The following is a 16,125-nucleotide window of genomic DNA, read 5'->3' on the forward strand; positions in this document are numbered from 1 at the left end:
ACATTCTAAAGCCAATCCTTTCAATACGAAGAAATTGAATTCTATCCCCATCAAGAAATCCGGAGCAATTTTTGCAGACCCTTCTGGCTCTCTAAACCGCATAGAAGAAATACAGTGACACCCTACCCACAAAATATCGCTACTTTGCGGTCCCACAACTGCTCCTTCACCATCCCCTCTTGGTTGTAATCGAAATCCTTCATTAACCCAGCTGCCTCTGCAAATTATATCATGGAATATAGCAGGGTGGAACAACAAGCTTAACAATTCTGAACTACTTGTTTATTTACACCATTATGACATAATATTTTTACAGGAGACATGGTACACACACTTTTTACTCATCGATGGCTACTATACGGTTGATCTTCCAGCTAATCCCCCTGATGGGGACAGTAAAGGCAGAGCCAAAGGCGGATTGGCAATCTTAATATCTACCGCCTTGACTGCACACCTGTACAATATCTCCCCTTGTACGAACATTGCTGTGTCTCTTCTGTTGTCCTTGCCTACTTTAGAATTGTTATTAATTAACGTTTATATGCCTCCATTAACCTCAAGGGCTGAAGTTGATAAAAAATGGGACGAATTAGAGGCTTATATAACAAAGTTGGAGGCAAGTCATCCTAAAGCCTTCCTAATCATAATGGGTGATTTCAATGCTAGAATGGGCCCTAATAATGACACCCTTATGGCCTCGAAATTGTGGGGTGGGGAGGATAACGATCAATATGCTCATTTACCTGACAGGGCTTCTAAAGACCACAAGGTAAACTACCCGGGCATATGCTTAACTCGTCTATTAGGAAACCGTAGTCTTAACATTCTTAACGGTCTAAAACCATGGGATGCATGTGCTGAATATACCTTCTTATCCAGCAGAGGTGGCAGTGTCATAGATTATGTTATCATCCCTCACCATCTATTATATGCTATTGTTAACTTTTCCGTAGGAACGAGACTTGACAGCGATCACCACCCGCTAACTTTTTCAATCCAGCTAAATGAGAGAACTAGATTACCGATGAAACATCAACCGGGATCCAATACAGCCCAACTCACACACAAAAGACAAACTTGGACCCCACTAATAGCTTCTAAGATAGCTGCATTTATCGCTTCACCTCCTGCTAAACTCATCCAGCAGCACTTAAAAAATACCTCAAATATCCCAACAGCCCTAATCACATATGAATCCTTGATAGAGTCACTAAATCTGATATTAGCTCCCAATTCGAATAACAACAGGGCAAACCCCAGAGCTGGCTTGCCTATCTGGTTTGATCAAGAGTGCAGAACCGCTAAAAAGGAACTAAATCTGGTATATACATGCTACCGACAACGTAATAGTAGCAACCTCCCCCCGGAATACTACATAGCAAAAAAGAAATATAAGACGATTCTAGCCACCAAAAAACGACAAGCTCAAATGGAGGGCTGGAAAGCCCTAGTGCTGGCCTCCAAAACCAAAAACTCTAAAGGTTTCTGGTCTATTATTTCAGGCATAACGAGACCTGCCTATTTTGCGCCATGTAATATCCCTGCCCATATATGGGAACATTATTATACTATTATACAACATGATACTTTGCATTCTTCTTCATATTACCCTTTCACCTTTGACCTCTCAAACACAATATTATGGCCCCCTGTTTCTCAGGAAGAAATAGCCGATTTAATTATTAAATTAAAATCTGCCAAAGCACCAGGAATCGACAATATACCTCCTGAGTTATTGAAGAACCACAAGGATTGGTGGGCTCCTATTTTGGCCAACCTATTTACCCTTATCAACAACACGGGCTTTATTCCCCAAGCTTGGAGGGAAGCCATAATCATTCCTATCCATAAAAAAGGTCCCAGAGACGACCCTAATAACTACCGCCCAATTAGTCTCCTTTCAGTTACAGGGAAATTATACACCAGCTACTTAAAAAAATAAACTCTCATCCTGGATTGAGGATGAGAACATTCTAGGATGGGAACAAACAGGATTTAGACGTGGACGCTCTGTCTTAGATCACTGCATTGTTTTATATCACCTAGCAGAAAAATACAGGAATCAGGTGGGAAGCGGATTATACACAGCCTTTGTAGATCTAAAATCCGCCTTTGATTCCATCTCCAGGGAATTCCTATGGTCAAAAATGGCAAATACTACAATAGACAAAAGACTATTGCTCCTTATTTACAACTTACATCTGAACACTTCCCTTAGGGTCCGTTGTGGCCGAAACGGGGAACTGACCAATACCATCTTCACAACGAAAGGGGTTAGGCAAGGCTGTGTACTGGCTCCCCTTCTCTTTAACTTATTCCTGAATGATCTAAGATCCAACTGTCTTTCTCCAGATTTTCACTCACCCAGAATCGGTCTGCACAGATGCCCTGTCCTGCTTTATGCGGACGACGCAGCCCTTCTATCTTACTCCAAAGTAGGCCTCAAACGATTGCTGAAAGTGTTTATGTCCTACTGTTTGGAAAATCACTTAGTTATCAATTATAACAAAACTAAAATTGTAGCTTTTTCCAAGAGCCGTAAACTTTCTCATTGGACAATTAAAGGGCAAGAAATTGCTCAAGTCTCCTCCTATAAATACTTAGGCATTCTCTTCCATTCTACCCTCTCCTGGGCCCCACATATTCATGGGGCGGTGTGTACTGCTCGTACCACATCCAAGAACATCTTACGTTATTTTTACATCAAAGATGGGCACTACATCCCTGCAGCAATACAAGTCTTTCAATCCAAGATTATCCCTCAATTACTGTTTGGTGCCCCTTTATGGATCTTGGCTTACAAACCCCACATAGAGGCTGTTCTATCAATTTTTCTCAGGCAAATCTTTGGGTTGCCAAGATCTGTTCCGAATGCAGCCCTTAGATTGGAAGCATGTGTACCATCGATTGAATGCCAAGCTTGGACAATTGCCTTTAACTATTGGATTAAACTCTCCTATAACTGTCCCCCTGGGTACTTAACTTCCCTTTGGGATGATCCTTATTTCTCCTCATGGATGAAATCCTATCACGAAAAACTTCCCCGATTAGGCTTCTCCTTAGAACAGTTAACCCTATTAGATTCTAAGTCAGCCAGTCTCTCCATTCGTACCAGACTCAAAGATTTAGACCGACAAATTTCTACTACTGCAGCCCTCAAAACTTGCTCTCCCCTACATCACAAACTGCCTTTAAATCCGTCAAAATATCCTTTATATCTTGAATACCTAACAACACCCAAATTCCGACATGCCTTCTCAAAAGCCAGATTTAATTGTCTGGACTCGGCACTTATGGATGGTAGATACTACGGTATTCCACACGATCAACGTTTTTGCCCGTGTAAAACGAATGCTCTGGAAACCCTCGCCCATGTCTTGTTTGCCTGTCCCTTTTATCAACAGGAACGATACCAATATATCACCCCACTTATAACGAAATTTCCCAATTTACCCCCTGAACGTTTGATAATCTACCTCCTGAGTGGTTCTAACAGATCTCAAACCGAGTTGGTGGCCAAATTTCTCTATGTTGCTCAATATAAGCGTCAAAACAAGTTTGACACATAATGAGAGTCTCTCATCCCTATGTTTTACTTTCATGCTTATTAATTAACCAATCTTTACTTGTTTTATATTTTTATTCATTTTACCTTTGTACAATGTTGCTCTTTGTATTTTATCCAATACCTATATGGGTCTATGACCGTAATAAAACTGAACTGAACTGTCTCCCTGATGTGAACATTTCAACCCCCTCCCTTGTAGCAAAACAACAACAGTTTGCTACCCTTTAATGGCAAATGAGCTGCCCCACTATGTTTATTGTAGGACTAGTATTGGGTGAAAGCAAGGCAGAGATGCAACGTAAGTATACTTTCTTCTGACATACAGCTAACAAGGTGAAGTAGTAGCACAAAGTTCAATAATTCAAGTTATACCATACCAACATCTGCCTATTTTGCAACAGTTTCTGAAGGCACAGTGCATACCTGTATTTGCTCCATGGTTACCAATGTGTCTTTGGCAGCTTCTGCCAGCAGGGGGCGTGCTAATTCCAGCTCTTCCTGCATTTTTGCCACATCTTCTGCTGTTCGCAAAAGCTAGATGTGGAGGGAAAAAAGTAATCCTTACATTCACCATGTTTAGCAAAGCAAAATAATCTGTTGCAACAATGCTTGAAACAGTATGAGAAGTGAAGGAAAAATCTAAGAAGTAGCTTCAAAGTGCTTGAAAGAGAGCACCTGTTGTTTAGTAGAGGCCTTCCATTGGGGCCCAGAATAATCTTGAGCGCAATCCGCTAAAGTTACATATTTTAAAGCCGCAGTGAATTCAGCTGGAGAGTTCTAAGCATGTGCTCAGCTCCCACAATGAAATCAACAGAATGTTAAACTTTTTAATTTTGGCTTGGCCCTGCCCTGTTTTAAAACATGATTTTACAGTATAGAACTGATTGTTTCTGGTGTCAAATATTAGTTTGATTTTTCTTTGGCATTATTTCACACTGTCATGTTTCTCTGTGAAGACTGGGCAAGGACTATACGCTTGAAGCTTGTTTCAGTTTGTGGTATTTTTTTTTAATATGCAGAACAATGTATTACTAAAAGTCTCAGTTCACATAAGGACAGGGTTAATTTCATTCAGTAAAGGAAAAGTCAACAACTTTTTTTTTGGCTTTAATCTGCATTCTCTGTCTCATCTGCAGTGGAGAAAATGAAAGTCTGTGTCAGACTTCCCCAAACTGGCATGCTCCAAATCTCATAATCCCTCACCACTGGCCATGCTGGCTGCAGCTGGTTGGAATTGGGAGTCCAGCAAGAGCTGGAGGGCACCAATTTGGGGAAGACTGGTCTATGCTCACACCTAAATACAGATGCATTGATTTTCACTAATGAGATTTGGGTGGAGAATGACTCAAGGTAATTAACACCGCTTACATTAAAGAAACAGATATGATTAAGCAAATAACTTTTCTGCTGGTAAGAAAAACATATCTATAGGCTTTGGTGATGCATGTTAATTAATCTGATTTATTCTGTTTGTGCGGGTGTTTTACACTTCAAAAAATTCTTTAGTCTTATTTTGGTAGTATTCAACGTGATTTACACTGTTATTTCTTTGTTAGCCATTGTGAGTATTTAAAACAGACAGGTGGGATAAAACTTATGTAAAGAAATAAAAATTTACTGAGTTCCATGGTGACTTGAGTAATATTTACCATCGAACCAGTTCTTTCACTTACCCAGGAACTGTAACCCTAGTATTACCTTATTTCATCACCTACCACCATGATAAATCTTAAATCAAAAATGCCTCCTTCATTTATCCCTTTTTAGTTCAGCTACTACCTAGGGTTGCCAGGTTCATGGCCTGAGACTGATCCTGTATCTTTAAGAGAAGAGAAGGTCAGCTTCTTGCAACTCTGTAATGGGAAAAACCACAAGGTGGAATTCTCCCTCCCCCCTCCACAACTTTTAAAGATGCAGGAGACCTCTTGGTTGCCAGTCCCGGCCTCCAAGCGGTCGTCTGTATCTTTAAAAGTTGTGGCGGGAGGAGGGAGAATTCCACCTTGTGGTTTTTCCCACTACAGAGTTGCAAGAACACCTGTGCTTGGCTGACCTTCTCTTCTCCTAAAGATACAGGATCAGTCTCAGGCCATGGACCTGGCAACCCTACTACTACCATTTATTTCAATTCCTTTCCTCGCCTTTTATCCTCCACACATGTATCCTTGACACATATGGGAGCTGCGAATAGGCACAGGACCAGCAAACCAGAGATTTATACTTGAATTATATTATTATTGTTTAACTTTTATTAAAGCTTATTTATAATATGTTTACAGATAATAAAAAACTTGATTTAATAATTGTTATAGTCCTGTTACTGAATAGAAGATGTCTAGGTATGTACTCTAATGTCTATTCCTATATATGAATAAGCTTAGCTTCCTGGTTCCACCCCAGTTAACCTGTAGCTTGTTTAGAGGGCTTGTACCTCCTTTACTTGTGGCTCTAGTCTTCACTCTAGTCTAGTCCTCGGATCATCTGCCACCTACTGTCACAAAGACCTCCACTCTCCCTAAAGGCTGCTGGGCTGGAGTCTTCCACTTCTCTCTTGCAGACGTTCTTTGCCTCTGCCTTCTGTGATTTCAGCTTCCACACTCACCCTTCACTCTTCATCAGCTGCTAGCTGATGCTTCAGTTTCTCTCTCCAGTTTTCCTTCTGCCTATTCAGAGCTGCCTCTTAAGCCCCTCACTGAACCTCTTTACAATCAACTAAAGACTCCCCGACTGACTTCCAAGCAGCACTGAGCCTGGTGTTATATTCCCTTGAGCTAGGGCCTTCCAACAAATCGACATGTTTCTGCTGGAATTCCAAACCCTTATGGACCAACAGGTTTGAATGGAATGTCCACTAAAGATCTATCATAAACTGACCACCCTGGATGCTACTGCCCTGTGCATAAAAGTTAAAACCTTGCATGTATATTGCCATCATCTCTGCAGGAGCAAGCAACTGTGACAGTTTAAACAACTACTTGGTAGACTACCAGCAAAACTTGTATACTATGTATCTCAGGGATGGGGAGCCAGTGGCCCTCCAGATGTTGCTGAACTACAACTCCCGTTATCCCTGACCACAGGCCATGCTAGTTAGGACTGATGGGAGATGGAGTTCATCAACAGCTGGAGGCCACACAGCTTGTCCACCCAGATTAAAAGTGATGACATCCAATGTTAGTCGTACTCAGAGGAGATCCAATAAAATCACAGGAGTTAGCTTCAGTCTGTTGATTTAAATGGGACTACTCTGATGAGTATGACTTAGTTGACTGTGACCCAAAGTCGTTCCTCCCATGTTACATACCAAACAATATTTACATCGCAACAGCCTTCTTAAGTTTTACCTTATAAAAATATGGTTTCACCACAGGATGCTTCCAAAATTGCCTTTCACGAGCAGGACAACAGGCCCAAGCTGATGGCTGACATTCCAAACTTAACAGCAAGGGGGGGGGATTATCACACAAAACCAACAAGAGTAACTCAAATCCCTTACAATAACTGGTACCCTTTTTATGATGTGCTAAGCTTAAAAGGGAAAACGGACTGGATGTCTATTGCTCTAAATCACTGTTCATCCTAAGTGATAGAACCCCAAGACTGAAGAAACCCACCTTGTCCAATCCACTCTTCATCCTGTTCTTGGCAACTTTGAGTTCCTGTTTCTTTGTACCTATCAAGGTGGTGAAGATGCTGAGCAGCTCCAGGTAGCTTTTAGGAGTGACATAATTATGTCTTGCTAGTTCTGCCAGATATGCCTTGCACTTATGTGCTACGCTTTCATGGATTTCTACACACATCTCAATCTATAAGGGGTAGGAAACAGAAGCTCTAAAAAGTTTCTTAACAGAAAGAGGAGAGCAGAGAATGACTATAAAAGAGAATGACTACATGTGAGAGGCATGTAAGTTAAAATATGTAATTCAGCATTTATAAAATGAGCATTTCCATGAAAAATAGGGATCAAATGGAGAACAACTGTTCCAAACCCTAGCAGAGTGAATCAAACCATATGAATTCTGATAATGAGCCATATTAATTTATTAGGCAACTGTTCTTTTTTAATGTGTCTCTCGGCATATATGTAAAATCTGAGGTCACGAGCATGTTTGTTGTAAGGGCTTACCATTCCCTCTATAACTTCAGGGGTGGCTTCAGCATCTGGGATCTCGTGAAAGAAGGAAGCGGCAACAGACTCCAGAGCTTCTGCAGGCCACTCGTTAAACCAGTCAATAGTACAGCAGTTCACTAGAGATGGGAATTGTCTGAGCCGTGCTCGGAATACCTCTCCAATAGGACTAGAGAATGAGGAAGAAGCAAAGAATGGAAAACACTTTATTAGGATAGACTTCAGCTACATCTATCTCCAGTCTGGATGCATTGCAGAGATGTGTTTTTTTTTGGGGGGGGGGGTAGTGAATGTCATACTAGAGGCATATAGAATGCCACAGTTAAAACATACTAATATATTCCATTAAACTACTGGGGGATGGAGAATTCCCAGTTCACCAGCTAACCCTTTGTACTAGTTTAGGTTTCCTCAAGGTGATCATCTCAAATTTTGACATTCAAATTAGGTTCCCCACAGATCTCTTCCACGTGATCACTGGTACTGAAGGCTGCCAAGGCTGCTATGTTCCCGGGGACATGTGCTGTTATACTTCAAGGAATAGGCACTGTGCCTTGTGAGTGAAGGCTTTGATCCATCTAGCAGTTGTGGAGTTGGGACACTTGGACCAAGGGCAAAAAGAAGGCAACATAGCCTTGTGGCTCCGATGGAATACATGTTGACTTTGGATACAGTTTTCAACTGAATAATTTATTTTGAAGATTGATTGCATAGCTATGAGACAACTGTTCTAGCTGAAAAAGTCACATCATTCCTCCAAGATAAGGAAAATAGTAGTAATAGAGTAAAGAAGGACCAAGGTTCCTAATGGTATCTGAGCATTAAACTAATTTTCATTTCATTTGGTGACAACCAACAACAGTTTGTATCTCTCTCCCCGCCTTTTTATTTTTTCAGAAACAAACATGCTTCTGGCTCTGTAACACCATAGTAACCCTATTGGTATGAAGTGCACTATGAATTAAAATCAGTGCTTGATGAGAATAAAGCAGACAGCACTAGAACGTGAACTTCTTGTGGTTGCAAAAAACATGTGACGGCCCTGTACTCCATTCCAAGTACCCCTAGAGAGGGAATGGGAAACCACAGTGAATATCTAGCCCCCTTTCTACCACCACTGACAGAAAGTAAAGTTGTTGCTAGTTTGGAGGTATCTCCACTTGACCTTATAGACTAAGCTAGCTTATACCTCATGCATAGGACTGTGTGGATATTACTGCGCACTCTCCCTGTGTATGCAGCCATCAGGTTAGCCTTGGTAGGCTGAAGCCCCTGGTCCTGCACAATAGGTTTCATAGTGGTCATAATCTGGTCCTGTTCATCTAGGGCATACAGGTTGGGTATGTCTCCTGAATTCAGCAGGTTGTTGATATCCTCAAGAAAGGACTCACTTTTAATCTAAAGAGAAAATAAAAATGGTTCTATTGACAATAGTAATGTTGTGCCTATCATTTTAATCTCTTCAGTTCATACCCTAAGGATGTCATCTTCATGTCTTTTAATTCAGTGATTTGCAAGAGAAAAATCTAAGGCACAGTGAGAGCACTGGTGTGTAAATAACAAGCAATAACCTAATTAATAGGATGAGATATACATAGGAGAGAAAGTGAGAAATCCCTACTTTGTAATGCGAAATAATAATTCAGACATTGGATTAATATCTGAATCTGAGTTCCAGTTTTTGGATCCAATCCTAAACTCTAATCACCTTTCTAGCAGTTCATCCTTAAGGCTATACATGTGCACTTGCTATTTATTTGTTACTTGCAGTCCAGTTGCCTTCCATCAGCCCTTGACATCTGTTTTAGAGATATCACATCTCCCCAATACTAGTTGCACTATATTTTGTACTTGGGGAAAATGCTATTCTTCTCTCCAATAGTACATTTATTGCTGCTAGAAGGCTTGCACACTGATTAGATATTGCTTGCAATGAGAATGCTGAAGAGCAACAAAATTTCCTCCATGCCCTCTTCCCAATATTTATGCCATTCTATGACTTGTAACATCTTACCTTATCATTATCAGTACTTAAAATGCTTTAGAGGCTCAACATTACCCAGCGCATGGCACTGAAATTCCTTCCCTTAAAAGTGGTGCCACATCATTTTGTAAACCTTTTGCTTTTTTACCCCTTTTTGTTTTCATTTATCTGAGAGACAGCATGGTGCAATTGACCAGAATGCTGGGTACTGAGGTGGAAAACAGGTTCAAATTCCCCATGAAGCTCACTGAGTAGCCCTAAGCAAGCTGCTACGCCTCAGCCAAGCTGACTTACAGAACTATTGGGATGTTGAAATATCACTTTCAGCAACTTGGAAGAATGGTCTGATACAAATGAAGTATTAAAAAAATAAATAAATTTAGATCCTTGAAGTCCATGTACACGTCTTCCCAGTGGTACGGTTATCCTCCTTCAACAAGCCTATTCCCCCTTCCCATGTGTGGAATGGATATAAGGCTACAGGTGAGGAGTTGTGCAATCACATAGATGCTAAAACGAGGCTTCATATATTTTACCTGGGAGCAAAACCCATTGAACCCAGTGAAACTTCTGTGTAGACATATATAGGATTGCACTGTAACAGATCTGTCTACAGATCATTTGAATAAGCCACAGAGGCACACGGAGGCAATATGTCATTTCTGGTTTTCAGGAAATACTCAAATATAAATGCAGTAATCTTAGCACCCATCCTTGCAAAATTTGACCAAGGTCTTTAACAATGTAACTCCTTAACAGTTAGAATTCTTAACACTGCCAAGAGAAAAGTAATTCAGGTATTGGGTGCAGTACAATTTTTCTCAATGCAAAAAAGTTCAGTTTTCCAAGAAAACTTTGTTTAGCTAAGACTAGTTGGGAAATAAAAACAACAACACTGAGTGACCATGTGGGACAAATCTGACCACCATTCTTGTAAAGGGTTAGCTATCTAGTGCATGAAGAAACTTTCGTTCCAACAGATTCAATTACCTGTGTATCTGTGAACAGAAATGTAATGGATAGGCTTTGCAGACCAGCCTTCAGCATGATCTTTTTGATGTCTTCTCTCCACTCAGATATCCCATAGTTCTTGGACAGTTCTATCTGAAAACATTCATAATCAGCTCTACAAAGGAAAGAATCATAATCAGGGCATGAGCTACTATCTACAGACACTAATGCATACACAAGTGAGCATATAGATGTAGACCCAATTTTCGTTGAGTTCTGACTGCCAATGAGGCAAACCATTTTTAAAACAAAACAATGGCTTGTTTCTTTAGCAGCAAAAATTTCAATGGTGAAAACATAAAAAAAAATGTTCCAGATGAACAGGATCATGACCATCGTTGGGCCTTTTATACAGAATTACTTCTGGAAGTTCACTGAAAACTTTACTGAGGAAAATCAATATCAGTACAATTGAAAAAGACTCATTGTCCACACTTTCTCATCACAGAATGAAGATACACACCCCACAGATGCTTTCAAGAGAAGATGAGCACAAAGTGTTGCAAGCAAATAAATAAACAAAGACAGGAATGGACTACAAGTGATAACTTCAGTTATATTTCAGCAGAAAAAGGCAATGGATTTCTTCGAAACGGTATACAACTCCTATGCATAGTGGATGGGTGGGATTGTACCTGCCTGTCCACATGGGTGCAACTGTTCCCCCTCTGGGCCTGCCTGACATCCACATTTGGATAGAGTTCTGTGGAACTCCCTCCCATTAAAAATCAGGCAGGTACCATCCTTGCTAAGTTTCAAATGCCAGGTTAGGGTCGTAGCCAGTGGGAGAGCATCTACTTTGCACGTAAAAGGTCCCAGGTTCAACCAGTTTTATACTGTTTTAAAATTTTTAATTGTGTTTTAAATTGTTTTTTAAAAGATGTATTTTTAAATTGTGTATGTTTTTAGTTACTGTAAACCGCCCAGAGAGCTTTGGCTATGGGGCGGTATACAAGTATAATAAATAAAATAAATAAATAAAAATGAATAAATCTCCGACATCTCCAGGTAGGGCTGGGAGAAAACCCTGTCTGGAACCCTGGAGAGCCACTGCCAGGCAGTAGACAACACTGAGCTAGAGGGACCAATGGTCTGACTCAGCATAAGGCACCCTCGTATGTTTCTGTGTCAAAATGGTTTTGGAGGCCTTTGAACTATCAATGCTATTTGACTGTTTTATTCTTCAGTGTTTTAATCTATGTTTTAAACTTTGTTATTTCATACATTTTAAATTTGTTAAGCTGCTTTGAGATGCAGATGTTGTAAAGAGCAGGATATACCTTTTAAAAATAAATAAATAAACAAATCAGGCCGGTGTGGAGAGAGTTTAATGCACATTGGCAAGACCTGAGTAATTCCTTCCCTGTTTTGAGAGACAACAATTACACAGGTTGGGCCTAGGCACATCAGGCTGTATGTTGATAGGACCTCAGGCAGTATTCCAATGGTACATCCAATATGTGGATGTCAGGTGGGCCTTCATTGGGTGGGAGGACAGATACAATCCCACTTCTTTACTACAGTCAGTTTCTGCACAGTTGGAGCCTTAAGTGAACAGCCTCATGGTTTCTTCTTGACATAATGTGAGCAAACTGAACTCAGAAGTAGGAATTATGTACATATATATGCTGTTCAGGTAAATCTGTCACAGTCTGCTGGCTCAGAAAGCTGTACTATGCATCTATATCAGTGGTTCCCAACCTGGGGGCCGGGACCCCCAGGGGGGCTGCGAAGTAATCCAGAGGGGGCTGTGAACAGTAAATAAATGAATTATTAATTTTTTTAAAAAAGTCTTCACTCCCTTGACACTGTCTGCTTTCCACTGCTGCTGCAGATGACACCTTCCCCTTGCTCCAAACGAGAGGGGAGGCCTTTTGCTGAAGTGCCAGAGCGTCTTTCAAGTGCACTAAGGGCAGTCATCTGCCTATAAAATACATGGCAGATGCCAAAGGAGGCTGAGGGTGGAGCTACCAGGAAGAAGAGAGGATTACTATCACTGATTCCCGTCTCCTTGCACTGCCTCTACTGGCAACGCCCTTACTTAGAATGAGAGGAGAGGGCTTTTTGTGAAGCAAAAAGATGCAAGCCTGCAAAGAAAGGCTGCTTTCCCCCTTCCTTCCTGGCAGCCAGCCTGCCTCCCTGGGGGGAAGGGGTCATGAATTTTTTTCAGCTTATAAAGGGGGTCCCGTGCTCATAAAGGTTGGGAACCACTGATCTATATCTTACATGTGAGATGCTAGCTTGGTGAGAGATTGCCTTCCGCTGCCACCAACACCCAAGAGAAGAGCATTGCCCAGTGCCTGGCGTAGAATACGGGTGATACGGCAAATGTGCTGCATAGCATCCATGAAGAGAACTAGCTTCATCTTAGTAGTATTGATCTGATTGTACTCGTCCATGTACTCCTCAATCACGTTCATGAGCTATGGCCAAAAAGAGAGGAAGAAGAGTAAGAGCAGTAACAAAGAATGCCACTCTTTAGGAGGCCATCAATGGGCCACCTATCTCTCTATTCATCAGCTCCTGTGGATGAGATAAGACAGTGGTGGAAAGAATATTCAATGTCTTAGAAAGCCTATCTACACGGACCAGGATGTACACCCATCAAAAAAGAGGGGCAAGCAGTCTGCCTTTAATTCCTCAACCAAAATATTCCATAAATAAAATTACCACTTAAATAGTGTCTACTGTAAATTGTAGCTGAGCCCAATAGGGTTAGGGCAATACATTGACCAAGAGTTCAGAATTATCAATCGGAGCACAGCTACTATGTCATTATGGACATGGTTAAGTTATCTAATCCCTCAACCACAAGTAATCTATCTAAGCAATGGGTATGACGAACATTTGCCTACCTAAGAGGCTGGATTAATTATCTATAATTCACTTAGTGATCATGAAAGAAGGCACACTGTTATTATTATCCTTGACTACTTGGCAGTGAATGCAAAGTACACTGTTCCTTATTAAAATCTTTATATTTTTACCCTTTGCTTAATTAACATTTTCTCAGTATGCACAATATCCTGCCAGTTGGGAGTTCTGCAGGAAGGGTAATTACTTACAAAGGTCACCTGTAAAGATTTTAATGGCATCTACTGCAGTACTATGAACATTAAACTTGTTCCCCTTCCTAGTTTATTACATTTGCCCAACCTAAGTACTCTCCTAAAGTCATCCGCATAGCAGATTCCCAACTGTTCTTTATTACTTGCCTGAACACAGGGGGCATTCGGAGAAAACAGCATTATCTAGGCCTCTTCTATCCTCTTCCGTCCAGGTTCATCTATCATTCTCAGCATGCTTCTAGTGTTCAGCCTATCCTTGTACAACCTTAGCCTTCCCCCCCCCCACTGAAAATCATAATAACTTCTAGAATAGGCTTGCCATGTATCAAATATATTCTTGAAACTCAGCTCAGGATACCCAGTGCTTTTATGGACTGCACCCACAATATATGTTGTGCATAAATAAATGAAAGACAAAAGAAGCACAAAAATGGAAAAACATCTTCAGCATCCTACCTTGCTTTTGTCATCAATCAATTCATACACTTTCATATCAGAACCTGGGAACATGAAATCCCCATAGAGAAGGGGCTGATAAGGAACAACTTCATCGAAGGTGGTATCCCATTCCAACATCACACTTTTCATCAGGTCATCAAACCAAGTTCGGTCCTCATCGTTAACCAGGCGGTCACAGAACACACGGCAACTCTCATGATACCACAGCCTCAGCAGGGGCAGTTTATCCTAGCAAAGAATTCCAGTGACACCCTTAAACAGCCTTTTCCTTAGTAACCACATGACCCCAAATAATTTTCAAATGTGCCATATCTGGAGGAAAGGGAAAGCATAATGGGATTCTATTGGTTGTTTTCTAAATGGTCAGCATCTCAAACTAAAGTTGATGATCTATAGAGGAAATAATACTGCAATAGAAATGCAGAGCATCTTTCCTAAAAAGAAATTTGAACTCATGTTATGTACTTCTTCCACATTATCTCTTCACATATTGATTCTTCCCTCAAGATACTAACCTTATTCTGATGTTAATACAGTAAAAAAACTTCCATTTCCCAATCAGATTTACAAGAAAATAGTGTTATAAACTATCAGAGCAAATCTAGCCCCCAGATTGGAGGGGTTTAGGAAAAGGTGGTGATGTCTCTCCACGGCAGAGAAGAGCTTTACTGGCAGAGGGTATGCTGCCACAGAGACCCTGCTATGTCTACAAAAGCCTCTGTGGGTTCAGCCCTGCTGGTATTAGGCACTGAAATGGAGAGTTCTGAGGCAGAGCAGAAGTGGCCTTGGATCTACTAGATCTCAGGGCACCTTTTTTATGCCGGCCTGGACCTGGCATAACTAATATCCCTTCAATTGGAATCAAAGAGGAGGGTTAAAAAATAAAGAACACCTCAGGAAAGAAAAAAAAGCTAAGTTTGCCACACACTTCCTGCTTTGGCTGGCACCAGCCAGTAGAGTTTTAGAAGTGGTGGACAACCCACCAGTTCACCATCAACCCCACTTAGGATTGTACTATAAGAATGGCAGGCCTAAACTTGGAGAAACTGGAAGGTAGAGTTCTCTGCATAAATCAATGCACTCAAATCTTGTTGCCAGCTATATTTTATTTATTTATTTATTTATTATTTTATTTATATCCCATCCTTCCTCCCAGCAGGAGCCCAGGGCGGCAAACAAAAGCACTAAAAACACTTTAAAACATCATGAGAACAGACTTCAGAATACATTAAGACAAAGCATCTTTAAAAACATTTTTTAAAGAAAGGTTTAAAGCTATATGACTTTAAGCTATATGAGTTATTCATGGATACCAAGATGGAACATGCCTGCTTCATGACCATGCTGTACCATGAATACTGCAGGATAAAGTACTCATGAGGCAGGATGGCTATGGGTGAATTATAAAGGTGTGATTCCTTTGCTGCTGCCACAAAAAGAGGGAAAAGCAACTCCAATACTCTGCCCAAGACCCACCCCAAACTACAGTCCACGTGGAATTCAACCATAATCCAGCCTAGATGAAGGGAAAACACTTTATTGCTTGCACTGTGTGCAGTGGTATCAAATGCATCCCCCCAAAAGGATAATTATTCAGCAAGTTAATTTCTCAGGAAATAATATGCAATTTCTCTTCAACTAAAATTCCCACCATAGGATGGTATTCCACTAACACGTTCTGCCCGCTCAAGGATTTCCAGCCATGCAACATGACTTACCTCCTTCTTCTCCCCCTGCATGGCCCGCACCTTTTCCAAATCTGCTCTGCAGGGTTGGGGAAGCCCCTAAAAGAGATTTAGGGGGTGCATGGGGGAAAGTCCTATTGCACAAATGAAAATCCTTGCACTGATGGGACTGTGATGTAGCACTATGTTGGATACAACCCATAGAGCAGATATTGTGAAGGGAG

General features: G+C 41.0%; 1 protein-coding gene across 4 annotated transcripts in view; it reads right to left on the minus strand.

The window, feature by feature from the left end:
• DNAH1 (dynein axonemal heavy chain 1) overlaps positions 1–16,125 on the minus strand; it is a 220,996-nt gene that overhangs the window by 61,394 nt on the left and 143,477 nt on the right. For all 4 annotated transcript variants that reach the window (XM_061617932.1, XM_061617931.1, XM_061617930.1 and 1 more), the window contains 7 exons: positions 14,214–14,444; positions 12,916–13,112; positions 10,669–10,804; positions 8,884–9,092; positions 7,692–7,863; positions 7,180–7,371; positions 3,992–4,102 (listed from right to left, as the gene is read on the minus strand). In XM_061617932.1, the coding sequence (XP_061473916.1) occupies positions 3,992–4,102; positions 7,180–7,371; positions 7,692–7,863; positions 8,884–9,092; positions 10,669–10,804; positions 12,916–13,112; positions 14,214–14,444 (1,248 nt within the window). The remainder of the gene's footprint in view (positions 1–3,991; positions 4,103–7,179; positions 7,372–7,691; positions 7,864–8,883; positions 9,093–10,668; positions 10,805–12,915; positions 13,113–14,213; positions 14,445–16,125) is intronic.

The sequence above is a fragment of the Rhineura floridana genome, chromosome 3 (assembly GCF_030035675.1).
Source record: "Rhineura floridana isolate rRhiFlo1 chromosome 3, rRhiFlo1.hap2, whole genome shotgun sequence".
Lineage (NCBI taxonomy): Eukaryota > Metazoa > Chordata > Lepidosauria > Squamata > Rhineuridae > Rhineura > Rhineura floridana.